The sequence below is a fragment of the Nilaparvata lugens genome, chromosome 1 (genome assembly GCF_014356525.2).
Source record: "Nilaparvata lugens isolate BPH chromosome 1, ASM1435652v1, whole genome shotgun sequence".
Taxonomy (NCBI): Eukaryota; Metazoa; Arthropoda; class Insecta; order Hemiptera; family Delphacidae; genus Nilaparvata; species Nilaparvata lugens.
This window is the reverse complement of record NC_052504.1, coordinates 67,541,281-67,561,278: the sequence shown is the minus strand read 5'-3', so window position 1 is coordinate 67,561,278 and position 19,998 is coordinate 67,541,281. Positions and strand designations below refer to the sequence as shown.

Below are 19,998 nucleotides of genomic sequence, written 5' to 3'. Positions count from 1 at the left end.
TCAAGAAAACGTTGAAAATCCCACTGTCCTCAACCTATCCTCAAGAAACCTTTCACCTACAGATCAATCAGTCCTCAACAAGGGTCTCTCTTTTGCCCCAACTCCCAAACTTAATGCCATAAACCTTCTCTCTGATACTGTTCACTTCACTAGATATCTCAGATGGCAAGTATACTTCAGTGGCAACAACACTTCTGACCCTTCTTGCCCTCCCCCCTCGACTACTTCTGACCAAATCATCAAGAGTTTGCCCCAAAATCCAATCGTGAACCCAAGTCTCTCCCAGCCAACCACCCTGTTGAAATCTTCTGCAATTTACTCCTGAACAAAGTCAGCTCTAAAAAATTCATTGAATCCCTCACTCCAACCCCCAACCTCACACCCCAAGAGTTCAAATCCATCAAAGACCTTCACTCTGACCCCAGTATTTTCATCACCAAAGCTGACAAAAGCTCAACTGTAGTCTTACTGAACACCACAGATTACATCAATGAAGCCAACCGGCAACTCACCAACCCTGAACAGTATCAACTCCTGCCTTCTGACCCTACTCCATGAATCCAAAAGAAAGTTTTCAAATTTCTGATGCAATACAGTCCATCTGAAGGCCTCTCGGACTCAGACATCAACATCCTTTCGCCAGACTCTCCCAACACACCACACTTCTATCTTCTTCCACAAATTCATAAAGAAGGCAATCCTGGTCGTCCCATTGTTTCAAGCATAAATAGCCCAACTGAACGAATCTCTGCCCTTGTTGATTTCCACCTCCAACCCATTGTTGCCTCCCTACCCTCTCATATCAGAGATTCCTTCCACTTCATAGATATTCTAAGAAACACAACCCTTCCAACTGACCAACAACTCCTTCTTGTTACCATTGATGTAGCCTCCCTCTACACTTCCATCCCCCATTCTGAAGGCTTAAAATCCCTTGAGCATTTCCTTTCCTCACAACCCACACCCTCCACCCCTTCAACCACCTTCCTAGTAAACCTTGCCAAACTGGTACTCACAAGCAATGCCCTCAGGTTTGAAGATAAATATTATCTTCAAACCCAGGATGCAGCCATGGGCACCAGGATGGCACCATCCTATGCAAACCTATTCATGGGCCTCCTTGAACAGGATTTCCTTTCCAAACAAACCCTATCCCCCTTGATATGGCTCCGTTTCATTGACAACATATTCCTCATATTGCCTCATGGACATGATACCCTCTCCCACTTCCACAATCAACTCAACTCCAACTACTCTGTCTCTTTCACCTGGAATATTTCTGAATCCTCCATCAACTTCCTAGATGTCAATGTAATCCTTTCCAACTCCAATACCTTATCCACCAATACTTTCACCCACACTCAACAGTTCCTACACTTTGAGAGTTGCCATCCCTACCACATCAAAAGATCCCTCCCACGTTCCCTCTCAATCCGAGGCCAAAAACTTTGCAGTGATCCCCACCATCTTGACCAGTACCTCAAAAAACTCCACCAATCCCTCCTGAAATGTAACTATCCTGAAAGGTTGTTACAGAAACAAATCTCCTCCAAAACTGGCACTAATCCAACCACTAAAAATTCCCAAATCCCGCAAACTCCAAAGCTCTGTACCACCTACTTCCCTGGAATCGAAAACCTCAAACCTGTCCTTAAAGATCTGTTCCATGTCGTCTCCTCCAATCCCTCTACCAAACACCTTTTCCAGCAACCACCCACCCTCATTTATAAGCAACCTCCCAACCTCAAAAAATTTTTCAGTAAAAACAAATCGACCAAGTCATTGCTCACACTATGTATTCCTCCATAGAGGAATACATGGATAATTAGTGGATACATTTCAATAATCATGCACTTATAAATAGCTGTCCTACAGTGAAGGTTTCTGTACAAGTTTTGAAAAAATGAAATATATATTATGTAATAGTAGTTTATTATTTCATTTACTCAATTATGAAGCTCCAGATGTCCAGGTTGACACCAAAGGCGGCCAGCATCCTTGAGTGGAAACTTTCCAGATAATTGTTTGTTCTTCGAGGCGCCTGGAATGTTGACAGGCTTTCCACTCCGATCACCCCCACCCAATACCTCCTCACGTAAGCGACTGCGTTTTGCAATCGTCGATCAAGGTTTCCCTCGTCGATGTAGTTGCTGATGGCATTCAGACCATCAGCAATGCCATAAGGAGGGACCCGGTCATCGTGAGGAGGCCCCGGGTGTGGTGGCAAGTGTAGAAGAGCCATGAACATTTTTACAACTTTTTTGACCTCGAAGTCAGCCCGTATTGAAGCAGTAAGGCCTTCAGCTACCACGTAACGCCAAATCGCCTGAAAAATAAGTTACGGTTCATGTTACCTACAATTTTTGGAGTCATGTCTAGTCTAATGATATAAGAGTGAAAACTCTTTGTCATTGTCAACAGTTTAATTAATGAATTTTTAACAATTATTCTGAAGTCTATGGTTTAGGATAGTATATAATGAACAATTTCTTCTGTTAGCCACCATTCAAATGTACAATTCAAAATCCCTCTGGGTGTATTTTTGTGCTCTAAAATCTTAGATCAGGTAGAACGCTCTATCCCATATAGATTTCCTGGTACACCTGACAACAATACTTCTTGTATTGTGAAAAACACCTAATTGTTACCCTACTGATATTAACAACTTAAATCAGCACTCACTTGACAAAAGTGGAACCAGCATCCTATATGCCGCGCTTCTGGGAATACCGCCCTGATGGCATTCACCTGTCCGACTTCGAAGTCAGTGGTGATCGTCATGAAATTCCAATTTAGGAAGTTTTCACGCATGTGACTAAGCACGCGCCGGTAGCTGTCCTCCGTTCTCCTCTTCATGAGGAAGAACGCCACTGGCACAGCCTGAAACAAATAAGCCAATCACTAATCTTATTGCAAAAAAATTTGGTGTGGCACACTCACACCATTTTTTTTACCATTGTGATATTTTCAATTCATAAGCTGCGTTTCCACCAAAGTTATTAACAAAAATTTTATTCTTCTGTCCTTATAGATTTTATTAGATTGAACGGAACTTGACAAACACATTTATGTTCATTGTGTGTATGATAAGTTATGTTCAATCTAATAGAATCTATAACAACAAAGAAATAATTATTTGGTTAATAACGTTGGTGTAAACGCAGCTATAATTTAATGGCATTATTTTAGACAGAATTGAGGAACTTTCACGTCTCCCAGTATAAATCATAAAATCTTGTGAAAATCATGATACATCTTATTGATCAAGTTATTAATTGAAATATCAATTACTGTATTTCGTTTATTTTGCTGCTTTGTTTTTAACTGCATAATGTTGCAAGTTTTTAACTGAAATATTGATAACAACTAATAAACAAACTAATACAAGTTGCTAAACACATGTTCCACACGTGTGAAAAATAGCAGGTGATTCGCCACACATGTGTTAATTTCTTCCATGTAACACACGTTCAAAATATTATCAACTACACATTTTTCGGTCTATCCATGTAATAGAAATAAAATGCAATTTCTTAAAGATTTCTTCAATTTCTTTTGTGGAGGGTGAATTCTGCTGATTTCAGAAAACTCTCCTGAGCTTGAATAATTTTATTTATATCAGGCAATACCATGTAATGGAGAATCCTTAAAAATTAAATGCTTTCAATCCAGAAATTAGGATTTCAATATAGGAAATTATTAAAAACAGCTTCAGAGTTCAAGCAAGTTTTCAATAAAACTTGTCCATTACTAAATAAAAATAATTCAGAGTTCACTTGAAATGTTAACATGGAAGAAATTTCGCCAATTATATAAATTTCAAAACAAACTTTGCAATTTGAACATCAAACGTTTGAGGGGATCGATTCTATTGGGAAATATAGATTTTTTGATACCGAGATCGATCTCCTTATCTTATGATTCGTTTCTCTGATAATGCCTCGAACCGAACTGTTTATCTTACTGCTTATCAACCTCGGCTGACGTATTCTATTGAACTAGATGAAGATGTAAGTATTTGAAAATGTTTTTTAAATAATCAGCGTTTTACTCACAACATCCACGTACAAAACGTGTACTGAAAAAAATTGGTGCACTCCCTCTGGTCGTCTTGGTAGTGTTTTGAATGTTGCGTCCATGAGTAGCTGGGAGGCCTCCGCTGGGTGCCGCCGCAGATGGGCCACCATCCTCTGGCTAACGAAGCCCTCGGCCAGTGTCTCCCCGTCGGCACCCCTTATCGGCTCATCGAGGAAGAATTGTGAACCAACCGATGTGGATCGTAATTCCTCACGACCCACTTGGCTCATTTCCTCCGTCATGTCCTCAAGGGTGCGAGGAATGGCCGGCTGAGTTGCTCCTCTCGCCCTTTTCATGGCCCTGCTGGCGCCAGTAGCGGGAATCTCGTAGGAAGCCTCTGGATCTCTAAAAAAAGCATTCATTTCTCAATCGAATGTCAAAATATTATTTGTGTCATTTTCAATAAACTGTGTCATTTTCAGATCACCCGGTCTTGTCCGGTGTTTAATAAATAAGGGCATCTATTCATCCTCCTTAATTGTAACTGCCATACGTTAAAATATCATCTGTTTAATAGGGTGCCTCAATATAGGGTGCATAATGATATTTATTTCACCATAAGATTAACATTGGATCCTCTTCGGTCCTTTAGGGAACCCAATTGAGTTTGGGCTGAATTGATGGCTTATAAACCTTCTCCTTCAAATTATATATATATATATATATATATATATATATACCATGTCTCATGGCGAACGGTTCAACGGTTTCCGAGTCTGTAGACTTCATACAAACAAACCAACACTCTCTTTTATATATAAGATTTTACAATAAAAATAAAATAAATAACATTCTACTAATGAAGGACCCAAAAATGTTTGACTCTTTACCATTACTTTATTATGCGAAGATTTCTGGAAAACCAAACTGGAAATTGTGTGAACAGCATTAAATTAGCAGTGTCCTTGTGGAGGATTGTTATTCCCATTCAATATTGTGAAAAACTGGAGCATTGTGATCATATTACCGTATAAAATACAATTACCATAACATTTAAAAGTTATTATTGCAAGTCTACAGAACATTTTTCTCTACAATGTGCCTTTAATATAATTTATTGCATAGTACTAGAGTTCTTAATATAGACGCTTTTGGGATCTGCTCTACGATTTAGATTTTAAAATGACTTAGAATAAAAAAATTATTATCATGGGCATACCTCAATGCTTCTTCGTCTATGATTCTACCAACGGAAGACTCCGGCTCCTGCTGTGCCCGCTCTTTCAACCTCGCCATCATCTGCAGCCTCCTGCCTTCTACGTGGTCAGGTTGATGGTTGTGGAACTGTGTGGGCTGTTGAAGGTTGGCAGGATTGGAGACCCTTCCTCCAGTCCCATCGAGGCTCTGGTCATGCAATTTCTTTTCTTTTTCTCTTTGCACCTCAACAATCTGGAATCGATAACATCAAACCATTAAACCTACGTACTCAAGTAGCCTATCTATAATGTAAACAATTTTTTTCCACTGCAGACACAATTTAAAGAAAGTTATATTGATTTTTTAGAAATAATACCAGTTAATTATCGAATTTAGAAAGTCATCTTCAAACAATGTAAGTTAAGTGTGATACAATTAACTTATGCCATGGTCGCATGACAATATTGAGTTGACCTTATTCAAGGTAGGCCTATGCATTAGTGAGGGAGAAATAATTTTTTTGATAAAAAATAAAATATATTTTACATTGTTGGGGAACATTAGACAGGTGTTTAATAATAAAATTTAATGAATAATAGTAGATTGGATAGTAGATTGGATTGAATAATAGTAGATTCCTTCCTTCTATATGAATATACAGTCATACAAACTAGCGCCCTGTAGGGGCCTGTATACTTTTATGATTTAATGCTAGTACAGTAATTTTAAAACAATGTGTATACTATATTAATATATTATTTTAAATACTTCATGAGTAATTTATATTAAAAAATAGTAAGGTAAGTTACAGTTTCACGCACTGTACGGAAAACAAGCAAGCTGCTTTTTCCGCTGCACTGGTGGTCTTGTATTTTTGTGAAATCAATAGTCACAAACAGGCACTTACCTTCGGTTACCACGTACTCTTTCAACATGGTAGTAATAACCGTTGCCATCGCCATGTACAACACTTCCAGGCCTACTACCAGGCATGGTAATTGATGGCAATGGCTGGTTTCTGTTAGCAGGCCCTGGCTGCTGATCTGCGTCATGGCCTGCATCTCTCATGTAGAGGACGCACTTCATCAGCATTTGGAACTCCATCAAATCTATCCATTTCTGCGACAAAGATTTCTCGAGTTATTAATGCAATGTTGTATTAATTATGTCATATTTATCGTACTGTTTATGAACGATATAAATTGCATATATATGTCAATATTTCTAAATAATTCTTATTATTTCATAAGAAATAAAATACAGTATAAACTTTCAAATCATTTAGATATGAAAATTTATTGAAACTAGATAGGTAGCCTTAGAAAAACCTAAAAATCACTTGGTCAAGATCATCCAAATACTATACTTTCGAATCTGAATAATAATAATAATCAATAATCACTTTGCATCCGAATATTTCCAAAATTGCCAGAGTGGATCTAAAACTTGGATCACGCGATTAGCGTGAAAACTCTCTGGTTGGCTGAGTTCATATTGAAATAAGGCCTGCAATCTATCCAGCAAAATAAGAGCGTTCTATCAATAGTAGCCTAATTAGTTACATGCTAGTGTATACATTCCTAGATCTCAGCTTATTATCTACTAATATATATATATATATTATATATATATATATTATATATATATATATATTATATATATATATATATATATTAAAAATGGATGAGAGAACCCTTGCTCTACGTTCGCATTTTGTGCTTGAATCGCAAATACAACACTTCAAATTTCGTTCAATTCAACCAATTTCTTACAAGTTAGAGATTTTAAAATGAATTGCCATTGCTTAATAGGCAACATTTCAAAAAGTCACCGATTTGCTGCCTTCAAAAAGAGAGACCTACTGGCATATCTGTGCAGTGTGTTGTGCGCATGCACACAATGTCCGGGAATTTATTGAAAAATGAGGCATTTTTTCAGGAAATAGTATATTTCGCACCTAGAGTAGAAAATGAGATTTTTCCAGCTCGAAATCGGTTTTCAAGTCCGAGGCCGTAGGCCGAGGACTAGAAAAGATTGAGAGCTGGAAAAACATTTTTGCCCGTGGTGCGAACGATATTTTTCACCACACTACAGGTATTGCTGACAAAATAAATAAAGAATACTCATTAAGCTATCGTACCTATCTCTTGATTTTAGTGGTAGAAGATTTGCAGTCAGGATTTCAGATTCTTTTAAAATTTCACTTGGAATACCACAGTCATCTTCAAGCATTTTTGAAAATTCGGAATGCACTAATCAACAATAAATAATTGAATAAAACTGGTTACGAAGCGAATTAGTTTGATTCGAAACTGGAACTGAAATCATGGCGACTTCAGTTGTTGATGAAAGTGGACACTCGCCCGATCTAGCGGATGACTTATTAACTACTTCCATGAGCGGCTGGAAAGAGACAACTTTCTGACCTAGACCGGAAAAGAAACCCTTTTCTGACGTCGTCTGCAAACAAGGTCTTTCAGATCTACGTAGGGACTGGAAAACAGCTGCTTTCTGTGCAGTGTGGCGAAAAATTATTTTTCCTACAGTTACGTTGAAAAGTGGCCATTGCTGCACTGATTACAGAACGCAAAGAATCACTTTTCCGCTCTAGTGCGGGAAAAATTTTTCTGCACTCCAGATTTGCAACATGGCAACGCAAAATACTTAGTAGGTTATATGGAGCAACAGTGCAGCAAAATCAAAATGAAGTTGGTAACAGTGACTGCTGTGGCTGCTATAGTGAGCAGAGGTGCAACGAAGCACAACGCGCTAATTATTACTATTATATATTATATCGAGGACAGCAACAGCACAGTGCCACCACAGCACACACCACACAGCCGCCTCGCCATTCAAACACTACTAAGCTATTTGATGGATTTCAGGCAATTTTACCCATAATTACCCACTTTTCATATTCAATGGTAACTGTAGGAAAAACTTAATGTGAAATACGTGCGCAAAGTTCCTCTGCTGCACTCAAGAAACCATTCCGCCCTCGCCTACGGCTCGGGCGTAAACGTTTCTTTCGGTGCAGCAAACTGTCACTTTGCGCACTAGTTGCACAAATAACTCTTCTGATCTGGTAGCCCTAGATGGGATCATATATGACACATATTCTATACGTACGGTAACTGCGTTAATATGTGGTAGCGGTCAAGCGGTGGTCTAATATAATGATTTCAAACGATTCATCAAACGATCAAACTTATGAAACCTTATTTAATAAGCATGCCGGTACTCATATAATAATAATTATAAGCTTTCCACAATTGAATCTATTGATGGGTCACATTATGGTATGAGTTGATGAGAATCTGCATGGATTCTTGATTAAGATAGGCTAATAGCTCATCAAATTTCAGAACTATGTTTTCTCTAAGTAGGTACTGTATATTTTATGAGATCTTACCTGAATTTTGATCAGTGATATCTTAATCTAATTCCACCCTCAAGAGTCAAGAATAACTAAACAATAAGTAACTTATGTGAACTTTTAAAGTTGTAAGAGCTTATAACTTTCAGGCTATCAACGACACAAGCTGCAAACAGGAAACAGCAAGGATTGCAGGTTAACGGCGTCCAAAATGTCTAAAAAGTTGAGCCAAATATTTGAAAATTACAAAATAATTATCCGAAAGGTCGAAAAACACACGCATGGTCGCATGCCTCGTCAATGCTGTCGGAGCACTCAACCGCAGTATACATACAGTATGGAAACTTGGCTAGTACCCTGACGCTAAAATCCGCCATCTTGTTAGGAAGAGCCGCATTGTCTATATAGTGAGGTCCACGTTATAATGGTAGTGAATAAAGATAGAAGAATAGCGATGCCGATTAACAAATTATATTTTTACACTGTCAAAAACAAAATTGTCATTGTTGTGGACCAAGAAAAGGATAGTACCACCGTCTTTGTCGAATGATAGACAAGGATAGCAAAACCAAAGTTGATCAAATACTGTCATTATAACGTGAACCTCACTATAGTATTGATGGTAGGTTTGGATCACTTTAATGATCTGGATCAATTGATCTCATTCACTGCCACGAGCCAATCAGAAGACCAGGATTGGAACTTCTCAAGGTCACGTGACGTGTTTAGTATTGGCGTCATGTAAAAAGCATCGGTTAGATAGGCGATTGATTACAAGTTTCCATTCTGTACCTATTCTGTACCGCAACCACAATATACATACCGATCACTTTAGGAAATTCTGTTGGCAAGGTGTTTGAAAAATGCATGTTAATTCGTCTTCTTGAGCATCTTATGCAGAATGGAATATTGGCGCAGGAGCAGCATGGTTTTCAGAAGGATAAATCCACGAAGACGGCAATTGCATCTATGTTTGAGGACATAATTGACATGATGGACATGGGGAAAAAGACTGTTGGAGTTTTCCTGGATTTAAGCAAAGCTTTTGACTGTGTGGACCATGAAATCTTGATGAAGAAGTTGGAGAAAGTGGGTGTGAGAGGTATTGAGCTAGAGTGGTTCAGGTCCTATCTCCTGAATAGGTCTCAAGTTGTTGAGATTTCAAGGGTGGAAGATGGGCAGTTGATAAAACATTTATCGAATAGTCTATCAGTAAATGCAGGTGTCCCACAAGGAAGTATCCTTGGACCATTGTTGTTTCTTTTGTATGTGAATGACATACCACAGGGTAGAGTTTTATTATATGCTGACGACACTTCCTACATTTGTGGATCACAAGATGTGAATGTTTTAGAAATTGACACTTTTTTAAACATAAATGCCATAGCCCAATACCTTCAACAACTTAAGCATGGAATAAATGAATCGAAATCACAATACTTACAGTTTAGACATAAGAATAACTCTAGGCCAACACATAATATTAATGTCCAAGTAAATAATACAAATGTTGACAAGCCTCTTTTTGTTAAGTTCCTAGGGGTAGCTTTATACCAGTATTTATCATGGGATTACTATATTGATCAGCTTTGTAATAGAATCTCCTCAGGTGTTTTTGCACTCAGACAGATTAGAAGGTTAAATGATTCCAAACTGACAATGGCAGTCTTCCATTCCCTAATTATATCACATATTCGCTATGCCATTGTTGTTTGGGGTGGGTCCTGTCAGAATTTGGAGAGAGTTTTCAGGCTGCAGAAAAAAGCTATACGGTCAATAAAAGGAATTATGCCTCTCGAATCTTGCAGGAATCATTTCAAGGAGCTAGGCATTATCACCGTTCCCTCGCTTTACATTTATGAGGTGATTATGTACTTCAGGAGAAATAAGGCTTCGGCTAGAAATAGTGATTCCCACAGGTATCAAACCAGAAATAGAGGAGACTTTGCTTCCATGTACCATAGGACAGCTCTTTTTGAAAAGAAGCCAACATATATGGGTCTTAAATTTTTTAGAAAGCTTCATGTTGATATGAAAAACGTTGAAGATCTCAATTTATTCGGAAAGAAGTTAAAAGAGTTATTGATGGAAGGTGTATTTTATACCACACAGGAATATATGTTTAGGGAGGGGCCCTTTGTGTGTTGATATGTTTGTATGTGTGTGTATGTGTATGTATGTATGTATGTATATGAGTATGTGTCATGTGTATTTTTTCTTATTGAAAGTAATGTTTTCAAGCATTTTTTTTTTTGACAATTCTCATACTCTGTTAAGAGTCTCTGGGAAGATATTAAAAACAAACAAACATACAAACATACAGTATGGAAACTTGGCTAGTACCCTGATGCTAAAATCCGCCATCTTGTTAAGAAGCGCCGCATTGTAATAGTATTGATTGTAGATTCGGATCACTTTAATGATCCGGATCAATTTATCTCATTCACTGCCACGAGCCAATCAGAAGACCAGGATTGGAACTTCATTACAAGATACATTGATTTTTTGGCGGTACACGAAGTTCGCTTGGTAAGCTATAGTAGTACATAAATTAATGATAAATCTTCACTGTTCTTGCTGATACTGGAATTAATAAGTAACTAAACAAAATACAAAAAATACACCGCTCAACTATTATCATCTTTAGGCCTACATCATCTGTAATACCTATATCACCTTACTCTTTTCTAAGGCGGATTTAGCGCCGAAGCCGAGCTGAGCCGGGCGAATCTGCCTGCATTTGTACTGAAAGCAATTGTCAATTTCTCAATAATACAAAAAACAAAATACTGCGCAATACTGCCCACTACGTGGGCAGATCAAACTAAACTGAAAGAAGGCATAATCCGCTTAGCCGAAAACGCTTGAGTTGGGCATTAAACTGACTGCACAAATCTGCTCGGCTCAGTCCAGCGTTGGTTTGAATGATCCCGACTAAATCCTGCATAGTTAGCACACACATGGATTCCACTCAACTTGGCCCGGCCCAGCTTTGGTGTGATACCCCATTAAACTATAAATGTGGGGGCTGAAAAAAAACTGCTAAGTTCATTTCTTTCGAAATTGAGTTATTGGTACCACTGATATATGCTGTATTGTGTCTATAGTTACAGAATATTGAACTCTTACAAGCAAAAATATCTTGGAAATACTTTATTTTAATATCTGAAAAGTGGCCTTAGATGCAAAGTCTACAAAATTCAAGTTCAAATGTTGACATCTGTGAAGCAAAACCGATAAAATCCAATTCCACCTATCAGAGTCCATAATTTAGTCATGTGATCAATTTCAGTGATGGCCGCATGACCGCATCATTCTATTTGTTCTGAACAAAGCTCAGGCTAGAGCTACTAGAGGACTGTAATTTACTATTCAATTTATCAAATACTAACAAGGAGCAAAATTTGGTCTTCAATTTGAGCCAGGTTATTGGTACAGTCAAACTCTGCATTAATGAACAATAAAAAGAGCAAAAACTCACCAGATTTAATCCAATTTTGTCTACTTGCCCTTCGAAGCCTTTATTAGGTGTTTTGGTCAGATTCGAGGTGGGAAGAAATCTGGGAAAAAGATAGGTTTTCGCTTCCAGGCTGGTTTTCCGTGTTCAACTTGCAGGCTCTGTATACTGTATTTTTGAACAAAGCTCAAACTGGATTCTTTATAGATTCAAATGGATTCAATTCAACACTATTTACGCTGTTATATTTATAATTCACACACACTATACTCAAACAATTATCTACAAGAAATTTCCGATTGAAATTACATTACAAATTACAAACTCGGTCTTCACAACAAGACAACGAGACAAGACAAACTAAAATGGACGACTGAACAAGAACAAGATGACTGGGGCTTTTTTCTCCTCGACAAACCAAACAGCTGGACGATCGACACTAGCGCAAACAAGCCTGCTACGGGCAGAACTGTAGTCTGGGATTTGGCGCCACAATTCAAAAATGCTCTGGCCAAACCATACCCCCGCCTCTGAAAAACTATTTTTCAGCCAAGTTACAAAACTGAAAAAACCAAGGAAAGGAAAAAAATCCAGACATGCCAAAGAAGAACAAAAAACACCATCACAAAAAAAAACAACACAAAGAAAAAAAAATGCAACAAGCAAAACAACTATTGAGTTGGGAGTGGATACAGTTTTGTAACTGGTCTTTTATAAATACCAGTTTTTAGGCGAACACTCGCCACTCGAACCTCGCCGTCACTTCCCGGAAACACCTGTTTGATGACACCCAGTGGCCACTGCAATGGAGGTGTGTTTGGTTGGTCCACTACCACAACCGTTCCCACACTGATAGAAGTGGGTGATTTCAACCATTTTTTACGACTTTGGAGTTCGTGCAGGTACTCTCTTCTCCATCGGTTCCAGAACGATTGAATAAGTTGACCAATCAATTCATACCTGGTGAGACGATTCACAGGGACACTGTCCACGTCCCGCATGGGAAACGATTTCAACGGTGTTAGTGTCAAAAAGTGCGCTGGGGTTAAAGCCAGCGGTTCACACGGATCCTCACTCAGTACACACAGTGGGCGGGAATTCAGGACACCTTCAATCTGCACCAACACCGTGTTCAGTTCCTCATAGGTGAGAAGTTGATTGCCAATTACTCGGAACAGATGCAACTTTACAGATTTGACATTTGCCTCCCACAGACCTCCAAAATGCGGTGAACCAGGGGGAATGAATTTCCATTCAATTTTGTGTTCGGCGAGTTGACTAGTCAATGTGGTTTGAAACTCGGACGAATTCAAAAGTTGAGATATCTTTCGCAACTGTTCCTTGGCACCTACAAAATTAGTACCACAATCGGAATACATCACACGACAGGGTCCACGACGGGACAAAAAACGACGAAACGCGGCTAAAAACATGGGCGTTGATAGATCCGATACCAACTCAATATGTACCGCCTTTGTTGCCATACACACAAACAGACAAATGTAGGCTTTCAAAATACAAGGATTACGACGTCTCGTCATAGTAATACGCAAAGGACCAGCGTAATCCACACCACAATTTTCAAATGATTTGCATTTTGACACTCGACAAGCAGGCAGGTCACCCATTTTTGGAATGATTGCATTATTACTAGGTCGAACACGGAAACAACGATTACACTTAAACACACAAATACGAATAATAGAGCGAGCAGACAGTATCCAGAATTTCTGTCTGATCAAGGACAACAATAACGAAGGTCCAGCATGACAGTTCTTCTTGTGATGATAATCAATCAACATCGATACGAAAGCGTCGGATTTTGGTAGGATCATCTGATGACAAGTCTCAAATTCCAGTCCAGCATGAGACAAACGACCGCCGACGCGAATCACGCCTTTATCAATGAATGGAGACAGGCGACAAAGGCACATAGAACAATCTTCTCCCTTCTCCAATTGCACAGATTCAGATGAAAAATGTATCTTCTGCACCACTTTACATAGATACCTCTCAGCAACATCGAAATCTGATTCCTCTGATTGGGGTAAGATTCGTAAGAATTTGAGAACAAGAATTACAATTCTCAAAAGACGACCATAATCCGAACAACAACCAATCAATGAATATACTGCATTGCTGTTACAATCAGGAGATTTTGTGACTGTCAACACTGACGGTTTTTTCGCCTCCGGTGGATCCACGATCTCTTCCATTTGAGTTCGGACGGGCCAATCGCATTCGTCCTCTGCTAACCATGATGGACCTGAGAGCCACAACGGAAAGTTCACAAGCTCAACTGGTGATAAACCTCTAGACAAACAGTCAGCGGGATTTTCAATTCCGGCAACATGCATCCACTCCTGTATACAAGAATCCTGTATTTTTGCGACGCGATTACCAACAAAAGTTTGCCATTTTGCGGATGGAGCATTAATCCAACACAAGGTGACTGTCGAATCAGAGAGTGCGACAATACGAGACACATGACAACGTTCACTAATAATAGTGACTACTGAATTCATGAGTTCTGCCAACAAGAGTGCCGCACACAACTCCAAACGAGGTATTGAAACAACTTTAGATGGTGCTACCTTGGACTTGGAACACAATAATACAACTCTTGACTCCTCGCTCTCCTTCTGCGACTTCACATAGATAACTGCACCATAACCCGACAATGATGCGTCACAAAAACCAATCAAACTGATGTGAGAATCCTGAAACAAACCAACGTGACGTGGAACAGCAAATTTTAATAATAGAGGCAACTCTTTTTGACAATTCTCCCAAAGAGTGCATATAGACTCAGGCGGCTTCTCGTCCCAATCCACTCCTAATTTCCACAGTTTCTGGACAAGACACTTGAGAAATAATGTAAACGGTGACAAGAGACCAAGTGGATCATAGATACGAGCCATCACTGACAGAATAGAACGCTTAGTAGCGACGACCTCACCACACTTGACGGAAAACTGAAACAGATCAGTACTAGGTTGCCAATTCAATCCCAAGATAGCCAAGGAGTTGTCTGCTTCGAAATCCTTGTACGAAAACGATTTCTCTTCCTCCGAGAATTTCTCCAGCATTGATGGTGAATTTGACGTCCACTTTGTGAGCGAGAAACCTCCTCCCTCAAACAGCTGCTTGGACTGATGATACAGCTCCGCGGCCTCTGACTCTGTGGCGACAGATGTGACTAAGTCGTCCATGAACATGTCTCTTGGTATTCTCGCCTTGGCTGCTGGAAAACGATTTCCATCCTCCTCTACAAGCTGGTGGACGGTGCGAAGTGCCAAATATGGAGAGCTTGAAACACCAAAAACAACACAATTGAGCTGATAAATTTCGATCGGATCCTCCGGCGAAAATCTCCACAATACACGCTGATAACGACGGCAGGAATCCTCCACTAATATCTGTCGATACATTTGTTTAATGTCGGCAGTTAGTGCGATTGGGAACAAACGAAAATTAACTAACAAAACAAAAATGTCAGTCTGCAATTTGGGACCAGCATGAAGAACCTGGTTCAATGACAAACCCGATGATGTTCTGGAACCAGCATCAAATACAATTCGGATGGGCGTGGTAGTGCTGCTTGCTTTCACGATGGCGTGATGCGGTATGTAGTAACCACCTCGGTCTGTCTGATCTGCTACAAACGACATGTGACCCTGACGTAGGTAATCAATCAATATTTCATGATATGAAATACGAGTATTGCTGTCATGCTCTAGTCGTCTCTCCAAACTCAGCAGTCGGCGTTCGGCGACAGCATACGAATCTCCCAAGCTGCTGGGCGGCTCCACAAATGACAAGGCAACAACAAAACGACCAGAATTCACACGATGTACAGACTTCCGAAAATTTACCTCACACTCCAACTCGTCCGGTTTCAGTTGACAGCTTGGTGCAGGGCACGATTCCAACTCCCAAAAACGTTCCACAAAACTATCCAATGATGGACTACTAACGAATGGACCACAGATGGCTGTAAAACAATTCGACACATTCTTTGTTGAAGTGAGAATCGGCGCTCTCCCCATCAGAATGTGACCAAAGACACTATTAACAGTCATCAATTCGTGCGATTCACCTGTACTAGGACTCCCACGTAGCAAGTGAGGAACTAACTCTGCACCAATGATGCCATCTATTCTACTAGGAAGGTAGAATTTGTCGTCAGCCAGTGTGAGATTTTCAAGATGATGAAGTTTGGATCTGTCGATTTCACAAGAAGGCAACTTGTCGATGATTTTATCTACCACTGTGGCATCCATCGAAAACTTGACGGTAGGATCCAACTTCGACTGAATCGACACACAAGTACGACCTCGAACTTCACTAGTACCACCACCAAATCCACGAACAACGGTTTTCATGGGCTGGAATGGTAGTCTCAAACGCCGACACAATTTGGCTGTAACAAAATGACACTGACTCCCGGTGTCAATCAAGAAACGAACATCACAAAGCTGACCATTACAATCTCGAATATGTGCAGTGACGGTCGACAACACAACGGTCGAATTTTCTACATCATTGGATGTAGAACAACAACTAATAGGTGATGTGCCACCTGCCTTGGAGTTCGACGAGGACGCAACACCTTCATTGGAACTTGATCTGGAAAAGTGCAATAAAGAATGATGAGATTCTCGACATTGAGCACACTGAGTTTTACTACGACAATTTTTACTCAAATGATCCACATCAAGACAACGAAAACAACAAAACTTTCCTTTAATCAAACAATAACGATCCCAAGGAGTCATTTTCAAGAAACTAGCACAATCTACTAACCGATGACCCGGTTTTGAGCACTTCAGACAATTGGGATTTTTACTAGATGCATCATTAGATGAATCATTGGATTGAACCACAAACACCTTTGATTTATTATCTTTTTTGTGCTTCATATTAAACGATTCAGTCTGTTTCTCATCAGAAGGAAGAGTCTTAATTTGCTTTTCAATGAATTTGACATAATCGGCATAAGTTGGCATAGCCTTGTCACGTACGGCCGATTCAAAATTTCTACGAGAACTTGGATCCAGCAATCTCAAGCCATGATAGAGGAATATCGAGTCTGACAAATCAGTGAGTCGCAATCTCTTCACTGCATTGATGGAACTGCAAAACCCATCCAAAATCGCAATACAACCTGCCTTTGATTCTGATTTTATTGGACGAAATTCAAAATTTTTTTGAAATAGGCATCGACTTGCGCTCGTGGATCGTTATAGCGGGTCAATAATGCCTGCCAAATTATTAGATAATTATTAGCCAATGGTGGCAAATGACGACAAATATTTGCTGCTTGTCCAGTAAGTCTACTTACAAGATATTGGACCTTCTGCTGATCGTTCAAACTCTTGTTGTCATGTACCAATGCCTTAAATAATTCATAAAACACCGACCATTGAGTCTGGTTCCCATCAAATTTTGGAAGGTCGATTTTGGGCAGTACTGACTCGGACACGACCGGCTGTGCACTAGCTGCTGGAGCTGCCGAAGATTGAGCAATAGCATCAGTGGCCTCTTTCTGTTTGATAGTGTTAGCCGCTACTTCAATATACTGAAACAGATCTAGATGTGAGTCGTTGAATGCTACAACATGGTCTTTATTCAACTCAAGTTCCAACTCATTAACCACTAATTCTGTCTTTTCATAATCCGAAATGGTCTGAGACACCCGAGGATACAACACTAAAAATTGCTCAGCAACTTTTGGATCAGAGACATTTTTAGACAGGTCATAAATTTTTTGCAATCTGGCATACAATTGTTCCAGTTTAGCGCGATGAACCCTGATTTGTTTCTGTAATTTTTCCTCCATCCTGAACTCATACACAAAACAATTCAGCCCCGACAATACAAACAACAGACAAAAAAAAAAAACAAGAATGAGTTCAAAAACTAAATGGAAGGAAGAATCACGACTAGTAAGTTATCAAAGTTAAACTTTGATTATCAATTCACAAGACAAGTTACTGCTGAAGACAAAACTATATGATTAGATAATGTTCTTCCAAAAACTCACAAACAAACGATAACTTGTTGAATTGAACAAACAAAATCATGCAGGTGATTAACGTTCACTAACATGTACAATACAAAATGGACAATACAAAATCCAACAAACAAATTCCTGAGAAAAGAGCACAATGAGCCTAGTTTCAGGAAAATTTCAATTTTAACTGAAATAAATTTAATTTCAGACAAATACAAATTGACAAGAAACCTTGCTCTAGAACAAGGCTACAACAAACTAGAGTTGTGCATAGATCAGACCATTCTGAACATGCCAACATTGGACAAATACGAAATTGCTTAAATCTAATGTGTGTGAATTAATCAACAAATTACAAATTTAAATTCATCACGGTTCGGAGGCCCAGAAATGTTCTGAACAAAGCTCAGGCTAGAGCTACTAGAGGACTGTAATTTACTATTCAATTTATCAAATACTAACAAGGAGCAAAATTTCGTCTTCAATTTGAGCCAGGTTATTGGTACAGTCAAACTCTGCATTAATGAACAATAAAAAGAGCAAAAACTCACCAGATTTAATCCAATTTTGTCTACTTGCCCTTCGAAGCCTTTATTAGGTGTTTTGGTCAGATTCAAGGTGGGAAGAAATCTGGGAAAAAGATAGGTTTTCGCTTCCAGGCTGGTTTTCCGTGTTCAACTTGCAGGCTCTGTATACTGTATTTTTGAACAAAGCTCAAACTGGATTCTTTATAGATTCAAATGGATTCAATTCAACACTATTTACGCTGTTATATTTATAATTCACACACACTATACTCAAACAATTATCTACAAGAAATTTCCGATTGAAATTACATTACAAATTACAAACTCGGTCTTCACAACAAGACAACGAGACAAGACAAACTAAAATGGACGACTGAACAAGAACAAGATGACTGGGGCTTTTTTCTCCTCGACAAACCAAACAGCTGGACGATCGACACTAGCGCAAACAAGCCTGCTACGGGCAGAACTGTAGTCTGGGATTTGGCGCCACAATTCAAGAATGCTCTGGCCAAACCACTATTCTTATTGTTTACTGTTTATGAAAGATTGTAGTTGGAAAGTTTATCAAATTATTCATATTTTTAATAAGTTTTTGTTACCGCCAACCAGTTGCGGTAAGTAACCGCTACGAGCGCTGTCTCTAGTCCCTACAGAGCTATTTGAACTATCATTCACCGCTCCAAGTTACATTCATGTCAATTCTCTACAAGATTAATCGGCTCCAAGTGTTTTATTACTGTGATACCGCTTCAATATCAACCTGAGACTTATCATTGATGAGTATAATTCATAAAGACAGTATAGAACTAAGCAAGTTGTGTTTCCGCCTCGTGTAGTGAGATTCCCGCCTTCATATTATAAAGACTTTGTTTTACACCGCTTTGCTGTATTGAACTTGATTTATTTGTTTGAGTAATTCATTCGATCAACTTATTGTAGGTCTGGTCCTCCGATTATTAATAAAAGTGTATTCGTTTCAATTAGTGTTCACTCAGTCCAACCTGGCTGAACCAGTAGAAGCTACTAAGTAATTTGTTATTGCACCCACCTCAGTGGCCGTAACAAAAACCCTGATCCTCTGAGCCATGATAAAAGTGAACCAAGAAACCTATGATATTTTTAAGTATAAAAAGACTGTGAGTATTAGTTATTTGTGCAACTAGTGCACAAAGTGACAGTTTGCTGTACCAAAAGAAACGTTTACACCCGAGCTGTAGGCGAGGGTGGAATGGTTTCTTGAGTGCAGCAGAGGAACTTTGCAAATGTATTTCACATTGAGTTTTTCCTACAGTTACCATTGAATATGAAAAGTGGGTAATTATGGGTAAAATCGTCTGAAATGCATCAAATGTATATCTGTGTAATTTTATTATTAATAAATAGAATAGAATGTAGTATGTGTGTT

At 39.0% G+C, this 19,998-nt stretch overlaps 1 protein-coding gene across 1 annotated transcript; it reads right to left on the bottom strand.

Annotated features, from left to right (window-relative positions):
- Positions 1-1,606: 1,606 nt before the first annotated feature.
- On the bottom strand, positions 1,607-8,878 carry LOC111057354. The gene is made up of 6 exons (XM_039440782.1): positions 8,627-8,878; positions 6,122-6,333; positions 5,237-5,466; positions 4,056-4,422; positions 2,683-2,880; positions 1,607-2,326 (listed from the first exon to the last, which is right to left on the bottom strand). The coding sequence occupies exons 3-6, from the start codon at positions 5,314-5,316 to the stop codon at positions 1,943-1,945; spliced, it is 1,029 nt and encodes a 342-aa protein (XP_039296716.1). The 5' UTR covers positions 5,317-5,466; positions 6,122-6,333; positions 8,627-8,878; the 3' UTR covers positions 1,607-1,942.
- Positions 8,879-19,998: the final 11,120 nt, after the last annotated feature.